At 58.1% G+C, this 21201-nt stretch overlaps 1 protein-coding gene across 5 annotated transcripts; it reads left to right on the top strand.

The window, feature by feature from the left end:
- The first annotated feature begins 2839 nt into the window (after window positions 1–2839).
- On the top strand, window positions 2840–20920 carry TOP3B (DNA topoisomerase III beta). 5 transcript variants are annotated; one of them, XM_049698463.1, is made up of 18 exons: window positions 2840–2979; window positions 7022–7199; window positions 8254–8385; window positions 9430–9536; window positions 10072–10146; window positions 11267–11463; window positions 11850–12006; window positions 12738–12851; window positions 14244–14334; window positions 15036–15190; window positions 15295–15400; window positions 16067–16213; window positions 16295–16468; window positions 17892–18020; window positions 18418–18567; window positions 18916–19016; window positions 19524–19725; window positions 20371–20920. In XM_049698463.1, the coding sequence occupies exons 2-18, from the start codon at window positions 7130–7132 to the stop codon at window positions 20847–20849; spliced, it is 2586 nt and encodes an 861-aa protein (XP_049554420.1). In that variant the 5' UTR covers window positions 2840–2979; window positions 7022–7129; the 3' UTR covers window positions 20850–20920. The 5 variants fall into 5 exon arrangements, with proteins under 5 accessions (XP_049554420.1, XP_049554422.1, XP_049554423.1 ...); XM_049698465.1 differs by lacking the exon at window positions 2840–2979 and adding an exon at window positions 3001–3021; XM_049698466.1 differs by lacking the exon at window positions 2840–2979 and adding an exon at window positions 3028–3276.
- Window positions 20921–21201: the final 281 nt, after the last annotated feature.

The following is a 21201-nucleotide window of genomic DNA, read 5'->3' as shown; positions in this document are numbered from 1 at the left end:
TAGTAAATCTAAAATGTCCTATATCTGCTAAAGAAACAGAATGTCTGGGACTTTCCTGGTGCCACAGTGGTTAAGAATTTGCCTGCCAATACAGGGGACATGGGTTCCAGCCCTGGTCTGGGAAGATCCCATATGCTGCAGCACAACTAAGCTCATGGGCCACAACTACTGAGCCTGGGCTCTAGAGCCTGCTAGCCACAACTACTGAGCCCGTGTACCACAACTACTGAAGCCTGAGCACGTAAAGCCTGTGCTCCACAACAAGAGAAGTCACCGCAATGAGAAGCCCATGCATCACAACAAAGATTAGCCCCCGCCGGCCGCAACTAGGGAAAGCACGCATGCAGCAACGAAGACTCAATGCAGCCAAAAATAAGTAAGTAAATAAATAAACGAAAAATATTTTTTAAAAAAAGAAACAGAATCTCTAAATTTTTCAGTTTTCCCCCCAAGAAAGCCCCATGTCTAGATGGCTTCCCTATGAATTTCCCTAAGCATTTAAAGCCCTAGCACTAGCCCTACTGAGGCCCCACTGCTAGAGGTGAGCAGCCCGGCTCACCTGCTCCCCCCAGTGAAGAGGGGAGGTCCTCTCTGTGCAGATCAGCTCCCCTCCTTAGCGCCGGGCGCACCCTCCCTGCGTTCTGTCAAGATGGCCCCGCGAAGGGTGGCCTGGGCAGGCACTGGAAGGCAGCGCTGGGCCCCTGGGGCACTGAGCACCGGGAGGCAGGAGCTGGTGCCCCTGTGCAACGGCCTCCGCATCTCTCAGGGACGTGCCCACAGCGCCCCCTTATGCTTACGAAAAGGTATTACAGGCACTGCCTGCTGACTCCAGCCCTCCCTGACCCTGAATACACACACACACATACACACACACACGGCAAATTCAACCCTTAACAGCAGCGTTTAGGAGAGAGTACCTGTTAGAATGTTCCTTGTCAGAGGGATAAACTAGGAGTTTGGGATTAACATATATACACTACTATATATAAAATAGATAAATGACAAGGACCTACTGCATAGCACAGGGGACTATATTCAGTATCTTGTAATAACCTAAAATGGAAAAGAATCTGAAAACGAATATATGTAGGTCCAGCCAAACTGACTTCCAAGTATAAAAGTCACAGTGGTTTATGGTATATCAATATGCCATAGTTAGCCACGAAGGCAGACATGCACGTGGAGCTGACATAAGTAAGATCTGAGCACAAGAAACAGGAAGATGCCTTCTGGGATTCAGCTGCCTAGTTTTGAAACTTGGCTCTGTCATTTACACCTGTGTGACCTGTTTCCTCAAAATCAAGATAATAACAATATCTAGTCCCTAATGTTGCAATGAGAATCAAATGCGTTAAAAATAGAGATGTGCCTAGAACAGAGTAAGCATGGGGTGGTGTTGACTTTTTTTTTTTTTTTGACCGCGCTGTGATCCTAGTTCCCCCACCAGGGATCAAACCTGCGCTGCCCACATTGGAAGCACAGAGTCTTAACTACTGGACTGCCAGGGAAGTCCTGGTGTAGACTATTAACAGAACTATGAAGATCATGGTCCAGCCTGTGCCAAATCAGAGAGAAGAGAGAGCCAGGAGCTCTCAGCCATATCATCCACCAAACCCAGTACCCATGCATAAGTAAGGAGGGTCTAAGGGTCCCTCTGACTCTGAGTCATTTGTCCACGTAAAGGTCACCCGGACAGCCTGACGGCAGCTCCCTGGGAGGTCTGTGGGGAAGACTCAGCTGCAGGGCTGCCCAGGCACAGAGCACAGGCCAGCTGCAGTTTCTCAGCGCTGATGGAGACCCTCAGGCTTCCAGAGCCGACCACTCAGCAGACCACTCGGCCCTAGCACGTGGGGGCCACACAGCCCCCTGTGGGTCCAGGCCTCAAGTCCTTCCCCCTGCTCTGCAGAATGAACCCCTGCACTGGGTTAAATGATGGAGCTCTGGTTTTGCCTCTCTGCCAGCTGGTGGCACCCGGGATCCAACATTAGCCCTGGACTCCTTAAGTGGGGGCTGTGTGGAGACAGACTGTAAGGTGGCAGGGTGGGGGCCAGGAGAGAGATGGATCAGGATGATGGCAGCCAAGGCAGGGATGATTGATAGGATCTCAAATATATTTTGAACATAGTGATAGATAACGGGTGAGAAAAAGAGAGGAATCCAGGATGCCTGCAGGCACTGGGCTTGAGCAACCAGGACGATGGAGTTGCCATTTTGGAGATGGAGAACCTGCCAAGGAATGGGTTTGCACCAGGAGTTCTTTTCTGAAAGTGAAATCTCACTGTGACTCAACTTTTTGGCATTTCTTAATCTTAATTTGACTGTAAAATTTTCCTTTTTCCAGACTATAAGGGCTAGTCTTCCAATAAAGGCAAGTTGGGGGAAATGTCTAAGGTAGCAAAGGAATTGTGTGCACGGTATTATTTAAAAGATATTAAAATAAAGCCACGAAAATTATTTTAAACCTTCCATAAACCTACTGCTGTAACACAAAAAATTACTTTTATTTTCCAATTCATCTTCCAGATATGTTTTACATAGTTCATTCACTCATTCCACAAATGTTTATAGCATTGAAAGAAGCCTGCTATACACGCATCTGTAGTTTTTAGTTTAGTTATTAGCAGTATATATGTTTTCATGCTTAACATCCAGTTTTCATCTTTGTAGGTAATTATTATTGCCTCCCCGCGGCGAGGAAGAACGGGGTGGAGGGCTTGGGGACCCCGGCCAGGGTGGGGTTTGGGGACCTCTGCGGACCCAGGCGGGGAGGGCTTGGGTGGGGTTTGGGGACCCGTGTGGACCCCGCGTGCTAGGGCCGACTGGAGGACGTGCCCCGGAACGCGCGAGCCTCGGAACCTGTGGACGCGGGCGTGCGGTGCCGGAGGGCAGAGGGGGACGCCGTCCGCAGACGGACCCGGAAGCAGGTCGCCTCCGGCCGCCGGGAGCAGGAGGCGGAGCGGAACGGAACCCGGGACGCGGGTGAGCGACGAACGGCGAGCAGCGGGCGGAGGGCGGCTCGGGGTATGGGCCGAGCCCCGCCGCTGGGAGCTGGTCCCCGCCGGGCTCTGCATTCTCGGCGCCTCCTACCGGGCCAGTGGGTTCGGGGAGTGACCGGAGGGAGCAGGCGCTGCGGCTGGAGCCCCTCCGCGCCGAGTCCCCCGCAGCCCCCCAAGGCGGGGTCCGCGTCGCAGGCGGGGACAGAGGCCGCGTCGGGCAGGGTCGGGGTCCAGGCGTCGCCCGCCGCCCCCCGCCCGATCCGGTCTGGAGGGCGCCGGGGTGTGTTTCTCTGAGTAGTTGGTGTAGACGCGGGGGGTGGGGTGCGGAGGGCACTTTTGTGGACAAATTAGGTGGAATCCTGGGAAGTATTTTCTCACAGTGGCCTCGTCTTCCTTCTTTGTCGCTCAGCCTGTGAGAACAGGACGTGAGAAAGTCACCCCAACGCGGGCTTAGTGGCCAGCGAGCCATAGAGTCCCTAGAGACTTGCCAAAGATCACTGACACTAGTCTGTATTGTTCTGAACCTCAGTCTACTCATAGTTTAAAAAGTTACAGCATAGGCTTCGTAGGGTTGCTAGAAAGATTAAACAAAGTAGCGTTTACAGCTGTAGCGTGCCTGCAAGGGAGGAGCTTAAGAAAGGGTTCTTTCCCTGACTCCATAGGTGTTTGCTAAAGTCACTAAGGTGGGAAATCCTAGGCCTGTAAATGCCGTGCGGACCACTGCTAGGCCTCCACTCCCAAGCTGAATCCACCTGTGCATAAGACACTGACATGGAAGGACTTTATCCACTGTGTCTCCCAAGGACACATACCATTGTGGTATTGCTGGTGAGTTGACAGGCTAACCTCTACTCTCCTTGACTTTCAGCCCTCTTAATTACAGCCCTAATTTGGGGTGTTTGCTGTCAACATCCTCTTAGCACTTGCTAATCTCCCTTTTTGAAATAAGGGGACAAACTTCAGGCTCGGAGCTTTGGCAGGCAACAAGATCAAACTTGACAGACCATGTAGGTTACTGGAAAGAATCTAGTTCTGGTTATTGATTATAGGCTTTCAGCTCCTAAGAGGCTATGAAATTTCCCTTTTTTATATATTTAAGCTTTTTCTTCAAGGCAGAAACTTAAGTGAATAATAATGTTGGTAAGGCAGAGGTATTAAGATGATGTATAAATGAAGTTTGCAAGCCACTGCTCTCAGCTTCTGTTCTCATTGGCTTCCATTTTGAAATTGGAGATGTGCCTTAATGGAAAAATAGGGAGGCCCCAAGATTATCACAGGCAGTTAATCAGTTAAGACTGCCAAAATCTTTTAAAAGGTGGAACCTGGTGCAGTTTAAAAAGAAAAAAGAAAAAAAAAAAAAGTACCTGGCTGGAAGTAAGGAAGCATGAGTTTCAGCCCCAACTTGGTAAATTTCCCAGCTTACCTTTGGCAAATCGCTTTCTCTGGGTCTTAGTTCTCTCTTGATGGTTGTACTGGATCATCACCAAGACTCCTTCCCCCAGGATTCCATGATTCCATGATTCCATATCCTTAAAGAAAGTGATTTTTTCCCCCTAATAAAGCAGTGGTACTCAGGAGGTTACAAAGTACTCATGCAGTAGTGGAGTATAAACTGTTAAACCAGAAGCCCTGTTTCTTTAGAGCCAGAGCTGCTGGAGACAGGCCACATATCAACTGTGGAATAGCAACTACACAGTGACAGGTGGACAGGTGCTCTGAAATTGGGACTGATGCTGATGTGACTTTTGTGACTGTCCAGTTGTATCCCTTGTCCTGGATAAATGAGGTAATCCCTTTGAAGATGCTAGGGCAAAATGTTTGTCTCTAAAGGGATCTTTACAGAAGAATACGTTAATTATTTACTGGAAGAGTATTTAGGATCCTTAGGTATGAAGGGGAGTAGTGAAGATGTAAAACTTCCAGAAACACCATGGAAAAAAGAACACTGAGGGGCTTCCCTGGTGGCGCAGTGGTTAGGAATCCATCTCCAATGCAGGGGATACCGGTTCGAGCCCTGGTCCGGGAAGTTCCCACATGCCGCGAAGCAACTAAGCCCAAGCGCCGCAACTACTGAGCCTGCGCTGTAGAGCCCGCGAGCCACAACTGCTGAAGCCCACGCACCTAGAGTCCATGCTCCATGACAGAAGCCACCGCAGTGAGAAGCCCACGCACCGCAACAAAGAGTAGCCCCCGCTCACTGCAACTAGAGAGAGCCTGCACGCAGCAACGAAGACCCAACGCAGCCAAAAATAAATTTTTTTAAAAAAAGAAGAAAGAACATTGGATAGGTGAAATGTTTGCAATACTCTTACAGATTTAAAGTCACTTTTTCAATTTTAGACATCAAAGAAAGTATTTTTATTATTCACTTTGCAGTTAAAATCGCTCTTTTATTCAGTCAGTATTTGCTCATCGTCTGTTACTTGTCATTAGAGTAACAGCCCTGTCCTCTTGGAGTTTACGTACGTTCTAGGAACTGTGAGACGAAAAAATAAATACGTAGCTGGAGAGGCTCTCGGGTATAGTGGTCGGTGCTGTAGGGAAGCAAAGCAGGGCTGCCGCGCCCCCCCCCCCCCAGGATGCTCACAGAGGCTGGGCAGGATGAGGGCTGTGCATGTGTGTTTAAGTCCTGCCGCTTGATCTCTGGTCTTCCCGACCCTACAATTCCTGACGTGGGGCAGCACAGCACCTCCACCGAGGGCACTGGCAGGACAATTACACCATAATTGCTGGCTGCTCTTGTGACGCAGAAGTGAGAAAACCTAAGGGAACGTTTTAGGATAAGTCCTTCCTACTTTGGAAGGGATGAGAAACTCCCTTTGCTGCCAGTTTCCCCTTCTGGCCTCTGGCTTCTGTGGGTGAGGGAAGGGGAGTCCCTGGGCCGCCTTGAAACTCTGCCCCCGGACACTGCACAGCTCATGCCTGCCCTGTGCCACCCCTGCTCTGCCCCTCATGGCACAGGGCGACACACTGAGCGTGCAGTGGGTGCTCTGTAAATCATGTGGGATCCCTGAGCTCGTCCCTGGATGTGGGGCTGCTATGGCCACACGCTCGTAGTTTTGAGAGATGTCGTCAAGTCGCTCCGGTCAAATTCCACCAGCCACATCCGGGTCTGCCTGCCCCCCAGCCCCATCACCTGCGACCCTTGCTGGTGACATAAGTACAGGCCTGTTCTAGCTGTACTTTGCTTGGGGGAATGTTTTGGACATCAGGTCATACCGTAAAGGGCTAATTTCCTCATTATCTAAACGACTCCTAAAATAAGACAGCAACCCTCTTGGAAAAAATGGGTACAACTATGAATAAACAGCTCACAGAAAAGGATCCATCCTGTCTTTCCCTAAAAGAGGGAGAATCCTTTAAAGAAGAGTTAGTGCCTGAGCCGGGCCTTTGACAGTAGAGCTGCCTTCCCCAGGATCCGTGGAACATTCCAGGCAAACAGATGTATTTTTTTCTGTAGAGGACAATGTCCAATTTAACCGGCCAGACCCTGGCCTGCAAAGTGAGAGGTGGGGCAGGGCAAGTGGGGAGGCAGGGCAAGTGGGGAGGCAGGGCAAGTGGGGAGGTAGGTCAGGGCCTTTTGCGAAGGGTCTCTCGAGCTCTGCTGGGGGCTGGATCTCCTGGCCAGTGGGTCTCAGCCCAGTCGGGAGTCAGGAGGACATGGGTGCCCAGCCTGGGCATCTGCATTGGGTAAAGTGCCCAGGGCACCCTCATGCTCAGCCCAGGTGAGGATGCCGTCTCAGCCCTGGGGGTACACGATGGCTCCACGGCAGGGGGGCCAGGCCCAAAGGCCTCGAGGGCTTCCTAGCGTGGATCTGGGGACAAAATAAGCCTGGGGTCATGGGGCCACCTCATCTTTTCAAGCAAAGCCGTGGTCCCGATCCGGTTCAGTTGCCCTAGGCAGTTGTCTGTCAGGTGCCTTCAGGTTTCCCTGAGTTTCTTTTTCTTGCCTTGGGTTTGTTTTGTTCTTTAAAGTGAGAGGTTCCACTGGAAGCATCGTTGTTTTCTGCATGTCTTTTCTCTAGGAGTTGGCATGGCAGCAGCGTGACGCTGCCCTAGGTCAGTGTGTGAGCTGTTTCACTGCCATTTCCCTGAGAGCAGAGTGAGGCAGGGTGCTGGCAGCCTGAGACAAGATGAAGACGGTGCTCATGGTGGCTGAGAAGCCGTCCTTGGCCCAGTCCATCGCCAGAATCCTCTCTCGAGGTAGGAGGGCAGCCCCGGCGCGCTCAACGGCTTTGATCTGTGAGCGTGGGCGTTCCTGCTCTGCAGGTCAATCGTTTCTTCTTCCTAAGCAACCCCAGCTCCCTGGAGTCAAGTCTGTTCAGGACAGCAGGTGTGGATGAAGCCCTCGGTCACTTAGTCACTTAGTCCCTGTGGGGTGCGATTACTGCCATGCTGAGCGTGAGCCGGGGCTCCCACAAGGTGCAGGCGCAGCTGGCAGCACATGGCAGGCAGACCACTGGACGAGTGCTGTGCCAGGCAGGGTGGTCGGTCACGAGCAGCAGAAACAAGCCCTGCTAACTTGAGCAGAAAGAGTCCACTGGAAGGACCCCACCCGGCCTAGTCTGCTGAGGCGATGCCGTGGGCATCAGCACCACCGCCCTGTGGACGCCCCGCTGCAGCTGCACCCACGCCCCTCACGCCACTTGATGGTGCCATGAGGCTGAGCCGTGCCCCTGAGACCGCAGGGCACTGGGAAAGAGAACACCTGCCCTTGCCTCACCCTAGCCCCTGGGTGGTTGGTGGGTGCTGGGGACCCAGAGATGGCAGGCGTCCACCTTGACCTCCCCTCAGTCCAGCGGCTGAAGGAAGAGGAGACCCCAGGGCAGCAGGCTGAGAAGTCATCTGAAGGGGAGGGGAGACCCCAGAAGTGCCCGGTCCCCAGAGGCCGAGAAAGTTCAGGGAAAGGGCCATTGTTTGGGAGTGGAGAGGTCACCCTGAAGTTCGATAGTTAGGGGGTCTTTGGGGAACCTCTGAGTAGGGTTTAAAAGGGGCAGAAATCAGATTCAGGAGTGAATACAGAAATGCAGAGAACGACCCAAGAGTGTCTGCTCTTGAGCGTCCAGAGGGGGCGCTCTCGGCCCCCACACACACCCAGCTCTGCGTGTTTCCCCTGAGAGCCTCTAGATCTCTCAGCACCCGGTGACTGCTGCTGCCTGAGGAATGTTGTCACTGACCACTGTGGGGAGGGGACCCCGGCCCTCCAAGAGGCAGCGTCAGGGTCCCGGGTCCCCGCATGGCTGTGCTTCTCCTGCAGGGAGCATGTCCTCACGCAAAGGGCTGAACGGGACATGCTCAGTGCACGAGTACACCGGGACCTTCACTGGCCAGCTGGTCCGCTTCAAGATGACGTCCGTCTGTGGTCATGTGATGACCCTGGACTTCCTGGGTGAGCCCCTGCCCCCCTGCCCACCTTCCATTGCACTGAGGAGCCCTGTCTGGTGCTGCCCAGGGTCCAGTTGGAGCCCAGGGCAGGCTCCGGGCAGAGAGGTTTGTCCAGAACCCATGAGTCCTGAGGCCAGCAGACTGGAGAGCTGACCTGGGGTCCCTGTCCCAGTGGTGCCCCTTGGTCACTGTGTGCCCTGCACCTTCCTGTGCAGAGTGGAGGCAGTGGTCCCCACCTGAGCAGGGGCCTGGCCCGTGTAGGCATTCCACAGAGGGCTGCTGCCCCTCCAAGTATGACCTTTGTCCCACAGTCAGTCAGTGGTGATTGGAAGGCCAGCATCAGTGACCCAGTGGGGCTGGGTGCAGGGTCGCAGTTGATGTGGGTCCGACCTAGGCTCTGACCCTCGCTGCACCGGAGCTGGGCCTCCGTGCACTTCTGCTTCTCGTGTGTGAAGGATCTGAGATCAGTGCCATCACCTCCCAGGACTGTTTGAGGCCCCAGTGGGGCGGGAGGTGCAGCACTGAGCACGGGCCGCTCACAGCAGAGCCTTGGCAGTTCTTGCTCCCCTTGCAGCAGGGCATTCGGACCCTGAAGTCAGGGAGCTGGGGCTTGAACTTGGCTGTCTGACCAGCAAGGCCTAGAAGGAAGCCTACCGGCTGGGCGTGTGAGGCCGAACGCCAAGTAGAGAAGTGTGGGGGATGTGCCAGATGGGGGGCCTGAGGACACTGAGGCCCCCCGGGATCCGCTGAGCGCCTATCGGGGGCCGGCCAAGTGCTGGGCGGGGAGAGGGTACAGAAACCTGCTGGAGGAGGAGACAGGGCATGAGTGGCAGTGAGACCACCAGGAGCGGTGCCCCCAGCCACAGAGAACATCCGGGAGCAGCTCCCACGCGCGGCTCAACTGTGTTGTCGGCTCACATCTCAGGCGAAGGGAGGCCCTGCTCTGGGCAAAGGGTTCTCCGAGCCTCCCCCTCCCCACCCTCCTCCTGGGGTCCAAGTCCCAGGAAGCGTGAAGTGTGATTCGGACGTCCAACGCCTGTGTTTGTAGGAAAGTACAACAAGTGGGACAAGGTGGACCCCGCCGAGCTGTTCAGCCAGGCCCCAACGGAGAAGAAGGAGGCCAACCCCAAGCTGAACATGGTGAAGTTCCTGCAGGTGCGTCCTGAGCGTGAGGGAGCACCCTCAGCCCGCCCCCCCCCCCAGGTGCCCTTAGGCCCACTCCTCCCCCACAGTCAGCCTGGGCTCCCCGGCACCTGGGGCAACATCCTGCTTTTAAAATAGTTTGGTGGTGGTGATTTCCTAATTTTAAAACAAATACATACATGTGATGAAAATTAGAAAATACAAGTAAGTAAAAAAAAAAATTAATTATAATCTCACTATCCAAGACAACTACTGTTAATACTTAGTTATTTCATTTTAGCTTTTTTTTAAATGCAGTTTTGGAGGTTAAGATCACGTGGCATTTATAACTTTTTTGTCCAAAAAACAGCAGTTCTGAAGTAAATTCTTTGCTGAGAGGCTAAGCCAGCCTGACTGTAGCCAACTCCTTGGCTCAGCCTGGGCCCTGCCCCGGGCTCCAGGGCTCAGGGTGATCGGGGGCCGGGCTCTGCTCCGCCAGCCGGGCAGGGGCACCATTGGCAGGCACTGGGGGCCGAGGCAGGTGTGATTCCCCATGTGCTGTGCTCAGGTGGAGGGCAAAGGCTGTGACTACATCGTACTGTGGCTGGACTGCGACAAGGAGGGAGAGAACATCTGCTTCGAGGTGAGGGGGCTGGGGGTCCATACATCGGCCTTCCCGCCGCTGTCATGCCACTCCTGGCACTGATGCTGCCAGGGGAACCATGGCACTGGCTTAAATTCTGGTGATTCTGTAGATATTTTAAGATGCATGGGCTCTGCCCAGGGGAGGGAGTGTCCCTTTGCCTGAAGGGCACATTGTGAGGAAGCCTCGGCAGGATTTCCTAGATGGAGGACTGCCTGGAGGAGAGGGTGGGTTCTGAGCATCGCACCCTCCCAGCGCCATGTAGGGACCTTCAGCCAGTGCTGCTTGACACCCTTTCACATACCTCCTTCTCCCCCCGCCCCCCAAGCTGTGCCCTCCCGCCTCCCATCTCCGCCAGCCCCCAGGCGCCCCCCCTCAGACTGGAAGCAGGTGGCAGCTCCCAGGCCTGCCTCCCGCAGGAGCCCCTCAGGCTGGAACACCCCAGCTCTCACCTGGGACCTGGCACCTCAGGAAACTGTTCCCAGACACCCCTCTGCCGACGCCTCCCCTGCAGGGCTGCTTCTCCCCAGGGACCTTTGCGTCTGGGGTGGAGAATGTTGGCAGCTCACAGGCTTTCTCCCCTCAGAAACGGAGCCACTCCCTCCCCATAAGGAAGCTGCATGGCCAGGCTCCAGCGGCGACTCCCCTCCCGCTGCACGGCCTTCACTAACTCTTAGTGAGTCTGGGCTCCAGGCCCCCAAGGTCCCCCACCCTGCTCTAGTCCTGAGATGCACCGGCCCCCACCCCTATCCACTGCGTTTTCGTCTTCTTTTCCCTTCTCTGTCTTTCCTCCAGTCTCTGGAAAGTCTCCCAAATCCCCTCGGCCCTCCCAGCACTCCCTCCTCTAGAAGGTGGGAAAGTGGGTGGATCGGGGTGGACTTGGAGGCTGGGGTCCCTTGTGTCCCCTGCAGTAGTGCCTCCTAGTTTGGGTGTGGAAACCACTGTAGGAAGAGAGGGGGTGGTAGTAGGAAGGGGGTTTGAACACAGCAGTGGACAGAAGGAAAGGAAGCGCATGGCAGGAGGCCCGTGGAGACTGAGGCTCCAGGAGGAGGGGGCAGTGGAGGGGGCCTGGCACCCAAGTGAGGTGAGGTGTGGGCGTTACAGCCGGCCGCCTCCCCAGGTCCTGGATGCGGTGCTGCCTGTCATGAATCAGGCCCACAGTGGCGAGAAGACAGTGTTCCGGGCCCGGTTCAGCTCCATCACAGACACAGACATCTGCACTGCCATGGTCCGCCTGGGTGAGCCCGACCACAACGAGGCACTCTCAGTGGATGCGCGGCAGGAGCTGGACCTGCGCATCGGCTGCGCCTTCACCAGGTGCTGCCCACCCCCTGGCCAGGCCACTGCCTCGCCTGGCTCCCGACCTCCCCACAGGCCTGGTCGGCGACAGGAGATTGTCAGCATTTTTAAATCCCCAAGAAAACTGTCTCTTTAGCTGACGCAGACCACAGAGGTCCCCTCTCGACAAGCAGGGTGGGCAGGTCTTGAGGGGGTGGAGGGGCACGGAATAAAATAGGGCTTCCGGCCAGGGTGAACAGAGCCTCTGCTCTTCCCTTTCCATCTTTTGAGCAGGGAGCAGTTGCCTTGGTCTCCTCCCATACCCACCAGCCAGCCTCCTGCCCGACTCCCACGGGCAGCTAACGATGGTATTTGAGTGAATGTGTGACCAAAATGTCCTCCTCTCCCCCCAACCCCCTTTATAGGTTTCAGACTAAATACTTCCAGGGGAAATACGGCAACCTAGACAGCTCGCTCATCTCCTTCGGGCCATGCCAGACCCCCACGCTGGGCTTCTGCGTGGAGAGACATGATAAAATCCAGTCCTTCAAACCGGAGACCTACTGGGTGCTGCAGGCCAAGGTTCACTTCCTTTTCCTGTTCATGCTGGGTCTTTCCGGGTTTGGGTATGGATTCTGAGAGCCTCCATCATCATTGTCATAGTCCCCAGGCCAAGGGCACAGCTGTGGGTGGCTGTCCCACCAGGAAGTGGTTGCGGGTGCCCAGGGAAGGGCCCCCAGCCTTCGTGGAGGCCGCAGGACAAGGCCAGGCCTGGACGCTCTGGCAGCTCAGGGTGAGGTCACCCGCCAGGCCCACAGTTGGGGTGATCAGGTCCAAGGACTGGACTGAGGGCCACGAGCTGCTGACTTTCGAGCTTCTAAGAAGTCTTGGAACTCCTGCTCCAAGTAAAAAGGAAGGTTTTTGTAAGATTTAGAGCATAATACAGAGCTGCTTCAGTCAACACAGGGCTGGGGTCTCCTAGGTGGGGCCACATCTAGTGCCAGCGGGGCTTAGGGGATGAGAGGTGGGGGCCCCGGCGCTCCCTAAGGACACCTCAGCCTCGGCTTGGGGCTCCCCTCGTGAGGCCGTCTGGCTGATCTCAGCAAGGAGGCCTCGTGTCAGAGCAGCCTCCACTTGGGGAGGAGCTGGGCCTCAACCTGCACACCTGCGACTGTGCACCTGAACAGGTACAGCCGAGAGACTTCAGAGGCAGGGCCCAGGCGAGGACCAGCTCTGTCTGCCCCGATTCTCCCTGCTGGCACTGGCTCACCCGGATGCTTTCTCTCCCGGGCTCTCCTGTTCCCCTCCTGCAGGTGGATGCCGATAAGGACCGATCCCTCCTTTTGGACTGGGACCGAGTGCGTGTGTTCGACCGGGAGATCGCACAGATGTTCCTGAACATGACCAAGCTGGAGAAGGAGGCCCAGGTGGGCTGCTCCACCCACATGAGTCCCATCTGCCTTGGGGGGGGCCTCAGAAGACTCTGCTGACCTAGGCTTATATCTTTCTCTGCCTTTCTGGAACACAGACACTTTTTAGACAGAAGAATGGTTACTCACGACACGCTCCCACTAAGAAACTCCTTCCCAGGCTGTAGCTGCCGTGCACCACGTGCCTGCTCTGAGCCCTCCATGTGCCCTGTGGGCATTACCTCCTTTGGGAGGATTCCACCCATATGTCCCTTTTCTGTGACACCTCAGGCTAGCAACTAGAGGCCCCTACGCACATCAAGAACCCGCCCAGGTCCCACAGCCAGCACGGGCGTCTCTGGGTCATCAGCTTTCGTGGCCTTCATGTGCTACGTTTCTTACTCAGGTTTTCACGAATTGGAAAGCATGGGCTGTGTGGCTGTTAGGAAGAGGTTGATGCCACCTGGCAACTGGCTGGCCGCATGGGTGGGGGCATGTCTGCGGCTGTGGCAGCTTATGCCTTGCAGTCATGACGGCCCCCGTGGTCACTGAGGCTCACCTGGCCTCCTTCAGCCGCCTTCTCTCGTCCTTCCTGAACCTTCCTGGGCATCCCCTTGCTGAGGGCAGTTGACTCAGGCCCCAGAGCTTCACCTAAAGCTGCCCCGTGCTTCTGCCCGCAGTGGCCACCCCGTCTGAGTGCCCCCTCGCCCTGTCCGTGATCCAAGCTGCCCCTGCTGCACAGACAGCACTTGGCCTCAGTGTTAGCCCCACATCTGTCCGGAATTCAGGGGGCACGGCCCTGGCCAGGTCCACGTGAGGTTGGCAGGGGCGAGGGGTGGCGGTTGAGAGGTTTGGATTGTTTTTGCCACAAAGTGGTCACTCTTCTGACAGCTGCTCAGCCCAGAGGCTGACGGTGGTTACTCACCACCGTTTTCCTTAAAGTGCATGGTATTCACCAAGTTCCAAAGTGGTTACCTACTTTTAGAAGTTAGGAGATTTCACATAAAAAATCCCAATTTTCAGCTTCTCCTCTCAAATTGGCAGGTGTAGCAACACTAGTAGGTGTAGTGAGGGGTAAGCAGCTGCCCCGGCAACAAGCCCTCACCCCACGGCCCCCGGGCCCCCCGCCAGCCCCGCAGCCTGGCAGACGCTGGCTCCTGTTGGGTTTCAAACATGCAGCCCTTTCTCCTGACTCTTCCCGCTTTTCTCCAGGTTTTCTGTTTCCCTGGAAAAGAATTTTCTTTCATTTTTCCTTCCTGGGCCTGAACAAATGTTCATTCAAGTCCTGAGTCCGCTGTGAAGAGAACTGGAGAAGCTGGGAGGGTAAAAGAGTCTAGACCCTTGGCCACATGTCCTGAGTCTGTCATGGCGTCTCCCTGCACCCATGCATGAACCTATTCTGTCCCCCAGGTGGAGGCCATGAGCAGGAAGGAGAAGGCCAAGCAGAGGCCACTGGCCCTGAACACCGTGGAGATGCTGCGTGTGGCCAGCTCTTCCCTGGGTGAGTGTGGACGTTGCCTCAAAGCCCCCAGGAGACTTCTTGAGGCAGGCACATGGCGTCTTGACAGTAGCGATTGTGATGATGGCTGCTACCTGAGGGGGACAGCTGCAGTGGCGTCCCTGGTGCAGGGAGAGGCCAGGTGTGGGCGGGGCACTCGACAGGTGTGACAGCTGTGACATGGCCCTGAGCCTCGTTTCTACCATAGCGAGAAGGTTGTGCTAGAAGGTTGGTCTGGAGCTGGCAGCCTCCAGGCATTGGTGGCCCCTCTGCAGCCTCAGGAAACCGTGGGCACCATCCTCTCAGGGCAGAACCTCCAGGGATGCTCGAGGGGCAGCGATGACATGGAGTGACCGCTCGCTGAGGCCAGCTTCTGCAGGTTGGGGAGGAGCAGGAGCATGAACCCCATCAGTGCCCTGCAGCGCTGTGAGCGCAGATGCGCCTGGGGGCTCAGGACGGAGGGCGCACGTGGACCATAGGGCGTGGGTGTGACCCCAGGCCGAGTAGGACACAGGCACTCTGAAGGCCACGTTCAGCAGTATGGCTGCCAGCGTCTCGAGGATGACCCCTGGTGTCCCTGCCCTGGTGGGGGAGCTTGGCCTTGGATCAGGCCGTGTGGCCCCCACCTCCCAGGAGCCTGGGCACCTGGCCCAGGGGTGCCTGCTCTCCTGGCGTCCGGGCTGCTGAGCCTGCATGTCCGGCAGGGATGGGCCCACAGCACGCCATGCAGACCGCAGAGCGCCTCTACACGCAGGGCTACATCAGCTACCCGCGCACCGAGACCACCCACTACCCCGAGAGCTTCGACCTGAAGGGGCCTCTGCGGCAACAGGCCAACCACCCCTACTGGGCTGACACGGTGAGGCCAGGACCCCACGGGCCAGGCCAGGATGGGCAGCCACTACTCCCATGTGGGTTGGCAGCCTTGCTCAGCTCATGCCTTGCTCCGGGCTTTCCTCTCAGGTGAAGCGGCTGTTAGCGGAAGGTATCAACCGCCCACGGAAAGGCCACGACGCTGGCGACCATCCCCCCATTACCCCCATGAAGTCTGCCACGGAGGCTGAATTAGGTATGGGGGCTCCCCTCAGAAGTTCGCGCATGCGCGAACACACGCATGCACGTGCGTGCGCTTCAAGCTTCCCAGGAGGGCCGGGCGAGGAGCTTTGGCTACGTGGCACCTTTGGACGGGGTCAGGCCCCATCAGCAGTGTGGGCCCCCACTGGCCCCGGCTGCAGTGAAGGGGCCACCTGAAGGTTGTGCTCTGTCGCCATGGATGGGACAGGAGTGAAGTGGTGGCAGCAGGTGTGTGATGTGCGGGCAGGCGCTGGAGCAGGCCAGGCAGGAGACCACAGATGGAGTGGGATGAGACCGGGGCAGGGTGACAGGCTCAACCATGGGGTGTCCTTACTTCCCACCCTCGAGGCCCTGCTGGTGGCCTGCGTGCTGGGAGAAGGCAGGAGAGGGAGACAGGAGCCCCTGTGCGCAGCCCCAGTCTGAAGCAATGGTGGCAGGTCACTTATGGGGTAGGTTGGGCCCTGAAGCGCAGTCCCACCCAGAAGCAGAGCCTGAAAGAGCCACCGAGGCCTGGAGATGCTTGCAGTCCTTCTTGTGTGTCCCCTCCCCCTTCGAGGGCTTAGAGCAGGCCAGCCCTGGCGCCCACACCCTGCTGCTGGAGCACGAGTGCTGGGGCTGCTTGGAGCCAGAGCCCGGCACTGAGCAGCCGCGCCTTTTGCAGGCGGCGAGGCCTGGCGGCTGTACGAGTACATCACCAGGCACTTCATCGCCACAGTCAGCCATGACTGCAAGTACCTGCAGAGCACCATCTCCTTCCGGATCGGGCCTGAGCGCTTCACTTGCACAGGCAAGACCGTCATCTCCCCAGGTAGGTGGAGCCAGGCAGGCGCCTCTCCCACCTCCGCGGACATGGCCACCGGCCCTGAGTGTCGGCGCCCGGTCTCCACAGGTTTCACAGAGATCATGCCTTGGCAGAGTGTGCCCCTGGAGGAGAGCCTGCCCACCTGCCAGAGGGGCGACACCTTCGCCGTGGCTGAGGTCAAGATGCTGGAGAAGCAGACGAGCCCCCCTGACTACCTGACGGAGGCTGAGCTCATCACGCTCATGGAGAAGCACGGCATCGGTGGGTCCGGGCCCAGGGCTCCCATCCCAGGGCTGGGGCCCAGTGTGGCCAGCTGAGCCTGCAGGGTGGCCGTGGGCAGGCCCTCGCCAGGGCCTCCACCTCAGGACCTGGCCTTGCCTATAAAGGCCAACACGCACCCTTACAGGCACTAACTACCACCCCCAGAACTGAGTGTTGGCCCAGGTTGCCAGTGACTCACCCACAGGGAGGACACAAAACTCAGAACAAATTCACAAGGCGACAGGAAAGCCAAGTTCCCACGGCACTGCTTCCCTGCAAGGGGAGTGGACATGCCCCACCCGGGGAGCTTTGAGCTCAAAAGTGGGGTCGCTGATGCACATGTCTCACGGGCGAGGGTCTCTCCCAGTCCCCAGGCCCAGGGCTGTGACCTGAGGCCTCACACCCCGGGGGATGGCCTTGTGCCAGTGCCACCTCCCCAGGTGGTGCTTGCTCCGAGGGGCTCTGCCTGTTCCCTGATGGACTGCCCAGCTCACCGGGCCCCTCACAGTTGACAGGCTTTGGAGGGCTGTAGGACAACCAGGCCACGGTATCTGGACTCTGTTCCATCACTAACAGTCCCGCGGGTGCCTTGCCAGGGAGCCTCTTACCTGTGCCCGGGGTCCTGGTGACAGTGGTGGCCTTACCAGGAGAGCTGGGCTGCTGCTTCCAGGGGCCTGGGTGCCTGCAGTGGGTCCTGGTGGTCCTCAGCCTGCTGCGGGTGTGGGCGCCGCTCACCCAGCACCCTCTGTGCCTTCTTGTTGACGGGACGTCCGTGGCTTCTTGTGGCCACACACTAGACAGTGTCACGGACCTCCCGACAGCAGTTAAGGGCGGCCCTGTTGACCAGGGGCCTCGGGGCTGTGGCCCGAGTGCAGGAGGTGCCGCGGGAGTGTACGGTGCAGCACTGCAGAGCCACATGGGGCTCAGAGCCTGGCCCACCTCATCCCGCCAGCCATGGACCTCGGGGAGCAGTACGGGCAGCATCTGGCAGTGCCAGACAACCTAGATGTCTTTGGGGCAGGTGCACCCTGCAGCTGGGAGCCTGCCCTGGGGACTGATCACGAGGGACCGGGAGCCAGCAAGTGGGCAAACCTGGGCAGGTTTTGGAGGGACAATTTGTCAGGGAGGCTCCTCTGCATTTGGGGGGCTGGGGCCTTGGTTCTGGAAAGGTGTGGGTGCCACAAGGTCAAGACAGGGAGAGGCCAAGGAGGGCACGTTTCCAGATGTGAGGGGCAGACCGAGCTCTGTGACTTTGGCGGAGTTCCTTAGTCTCTCTGAGCTGGGAACATCGACGCTGGGTTCACAGGACAGCTCAGAAAAGGCCTGTGGTGTGGTGCCCAGGGGCAGGGCTGAGAACTGGGGGCCACAAGGCAGGCGGGGGTGAAGGGGGAGCCAAGTCTGACAGGGCCCTGCTGTGTCTCAGGGACGGATGCCAGCATCCCCGTACACATCAACAACATCTGCCAGCGTAACTACGTGGTCGTGGAGAGTGGGCGCCGACTCAAGCCCACCAACCTTGGTATTGTACTGGTGCACGGCTATTACAAGATTGGTGAGTCCAGCTGCCAGGCGCCTCCCCTCACAGACCCGGCCCTGCAGTGAGCCCGCAACTCCCACCACAAGGAGGCCGCTCCGGCCACTCCTAGGACCTGCCGTAGCAGGGCTGATGGACACATGGGTGTGTGTCAGGGTCCAAAAGGGGGACGTGGGCTCTTCCCTGCAGACTGGGCCCTGGGGTCCTTGCTGCAGTGCCGTCTGTCTGTCCTGAGGAGTCCTGAGGGGCCCATGGGAGATGGAGTACAGACCCCACCCAAGCAGCTTCATCCTGTCACGCTGTCCTGGAGATGGGGTGTCCTGGCCACTCCACACGGGATGCCGGGGGAGATCACAGGTGGAGGCAGCCCTGGCCCCGTGGCATGAGGGCTCACAGTGCGTCCCCTACTCCGCAGATGCGGAGCTAGTGCTCCCCACCATTCGCAGTGCAGTAGAGAAGCAGCTGAACCTGATCGCCCAGGGTAAAGCCGACTACCGCCAGGTCCTGGGCCACACCCTGGACGTCTTCAAGAGGAAGTTCCACTACTTCGTGGACTCCATTGCGGGTGAGGCCCGCCTCTCCCCTGCTCGCCGGCCAGAGGACCCTGGTCAGGGCTGCCGCCTCCAGCAGCGATACCAGCTCCCAGATCCAGGCTCTGGGCTCCAGGCCATTGTCGGGATTACAGAGCGAGTGCAGTGACAGCACATGCAGCACAGTCGGCTCGTGTGACAAACAGGGCTGCCGCTTGCCGCTCAGTTACTGACGCAAAGACCCCCACCCTCAGGGGTGGCCGTATTTACCCTCAGACTCTTGGCCCCGTGCGGTAGCTCCCTCAAGCCTGCCCGGTATACCTGCTGTCGTGGAGGTGGGCACCCCGGGGTCGGGGTGTGAGTCCCGCCCTGCTCACTTTCAGGCATGGATGAGCTGATGGAGGTGTCCTTCTCGCCCCTGGCGGCCACCGGCAAGCCCCTTTCCCGCTGTGGGAAGTGCCACCGGTTCATGAAGTACATCCAGGTAGGGGGGGAGGGGCCGGGACACACGGGGCAGGTGTGCACAGATGGGCGGTCTTGCCACCCCGCGGGCCTTGCTCCAGCTGCTTTCACACGGAGTGACGTGGGGGGCCTGGGCAGCTTTGCCAACAAACCCCCACCGCTGCCCCCAGCAGCACGTAAGCCATTAGGCCACTGAAACACGCACTGTCCATGTTCTCTTGACAACATGTTCCTTGCTGTCATGGATACTTGCTGTGCAGGGATTTTAGCACCTTTGTGTACGTGTGGAGCAAGTGTTCTGAGATTCAGTGACCAGGGATCCTCGCCTGAGAGGTCCTGGTGATCCTCCATGCTATGTGCTACCTATTATGCTAACGTTATGCGTTAGCATCACGCACTGTGTTACGTTATAGGTGATACACGTTATGTTTTACATGTTCCGTATCCTATGTCTCAGGGAGAATGAGGGTGGGCAGGAGGGTCAGCAGCCCCAGCAAACCTGTGACCACCCCCCCTGACTTTGCCACAGGCCAAGCCAAGCCGCCTGCACTGCTCCCACTGCGATGAGACCTACACCCTCCCCCAGAATGGCACCATCAAGCTCTACAAGGAGCTCCGGTGCCCGCTGGACGACTTCGAGCTGGTTCTGTGGTCATCAGGCTCGCGGGGCAAGAGCTACCCGCTGTGCCCATATTGCTCCAACCACCCACCCTTCCGAGACATGAAGAAAGGTGAGCTGTTCCCTCCCTAACCAGCTCGCCTGTCCCCCGGGCACCTGTGGTCCCTCCTTAGCACCAGCCCTGCTCATGCCATGCTGGACTCTGAGGGGACCCCGCGCCTACCATTCCTGAGCTCCCTGCACAGGGCCCCAAGGACCCAGGTGTGCTCGGGCACTGCTCAGGGCCCAGCCGGCCAGTCTGCCGCTCTCTGCCTAGTCGCGATTGGATGGTTGACCGTAGTCAGATCACTTGTGATCTGGGCAGTGGGCGTGCTCCTGGGCTGGGGGGAGTGAGAGGATGCAGTGGGAGGAGGCTGCCCCCAGCAAGGGGTAAGCCCTCAGTCACCACCTTTCTCAGGGAGACCCATCCCTGCCCTCCAGCAGCTTACAGGGCAGCAGATGGCCCCACCTGGGCCACGGGGAGCAAAGTAAAGCGGGGGTGGACTTGGCTGGAGGCCGTCCGGAAGCTGTCTGGAAACCTCAGAGTAGGGGGACGTCAAAGGTCAAGGAGGTCTCAGAGAAGTAGAGCCCAGGACCAGCATGCACAGGGCGAGAGGAGCGCAATCTGCTGGGATGAGGGTTGGGGTGGAGGTCCCGAGGGTGGGTGGGCGGGCAGGTGGGTGTGCATAATGGTACCCCCCCGCACTCCCCCCCCCAGGCACAGGCTGCAACGAGTGCACACACCCCACCTGCCAGCACTCGCTGAGCATGCTGGGCATTGGCCAGTGCGTGGAGTGCGAGAGCGGTGTGCTGGTGCTCGACCCCACCTCAGGCCCCAAGTGGCGGGTGGCCTGCAACAGGTGCAATGTAGTGGCGCACTGCTTCGAGAATGCCCACCGCGTGCGTGTGTCTGCCGACACCTGCGGCACCTGCGAGGCCGCACTGCTGGACGTCGACTTCAACAAGGCCAGGTCCCCACTGCCGGGTGACGGCACGCAGCACACGGGCTGCGTCTTCTGCGACCCTGTCTTCCAGGAGCTGGTGGAGCTGAAGCACGCAGCCTCCTGCCACCCCATGCACCGCGGGCCTGGGAGGAGGCAGGGCCGGGGCCGGGGCCGGGGCCGGAGGCCAGCGGGGAAGCCAGGCACCAGGAGACCCAAGGACAAGATGTCGGCCCTGGCCGCCTACTTCGTGTGACGGCCCTGCCCAGGCTCTGCATGGCGTCCTCTGGGTTACAGAAATGATTAAACACATTGTCTTCTCCAGAACGAGCAGCTCGCGGGACCTTGCCTGCTGTCAGAGGGTTGTGCCCGTCCCCCATTGGCCCTCCGGCCCCGTCCGCTCGCCTCTCCCTCGTCCTGCACACGCCCCCTTAGTGTCCGCTCTGCCCGCGTCCTGCAGGGAGGCCACCACACACGGAACGGGGAGCAGACCCAGTCCGAGGCTCCTGTCACGTTCTAGTGCATGTGAGACACGGCACAGTAACTGTGTGCATGCCTTGGGGGTAGCCCAGGCGCCTGGAAGGCAGGAAGCCACCAGCTGCCTGCCA

The sequence above is a fragment of the Orcinus orca genome, chromosome 15, assembly GCF_937001465.1.
Source record: "Orcinus orca chromosome 15, mOrcOrc1.1, whole genome shotgun sequence".
Classification (NCBI taxonomy): Eukaryota; Metazoa; Chordata; class Mammalia; order Artiodactyla; family Delphinidae; genus Orcinus; species Orcinus orca.
This window is presented reverse-complemented; position numbering and strand designations above follow the sequence as displayed.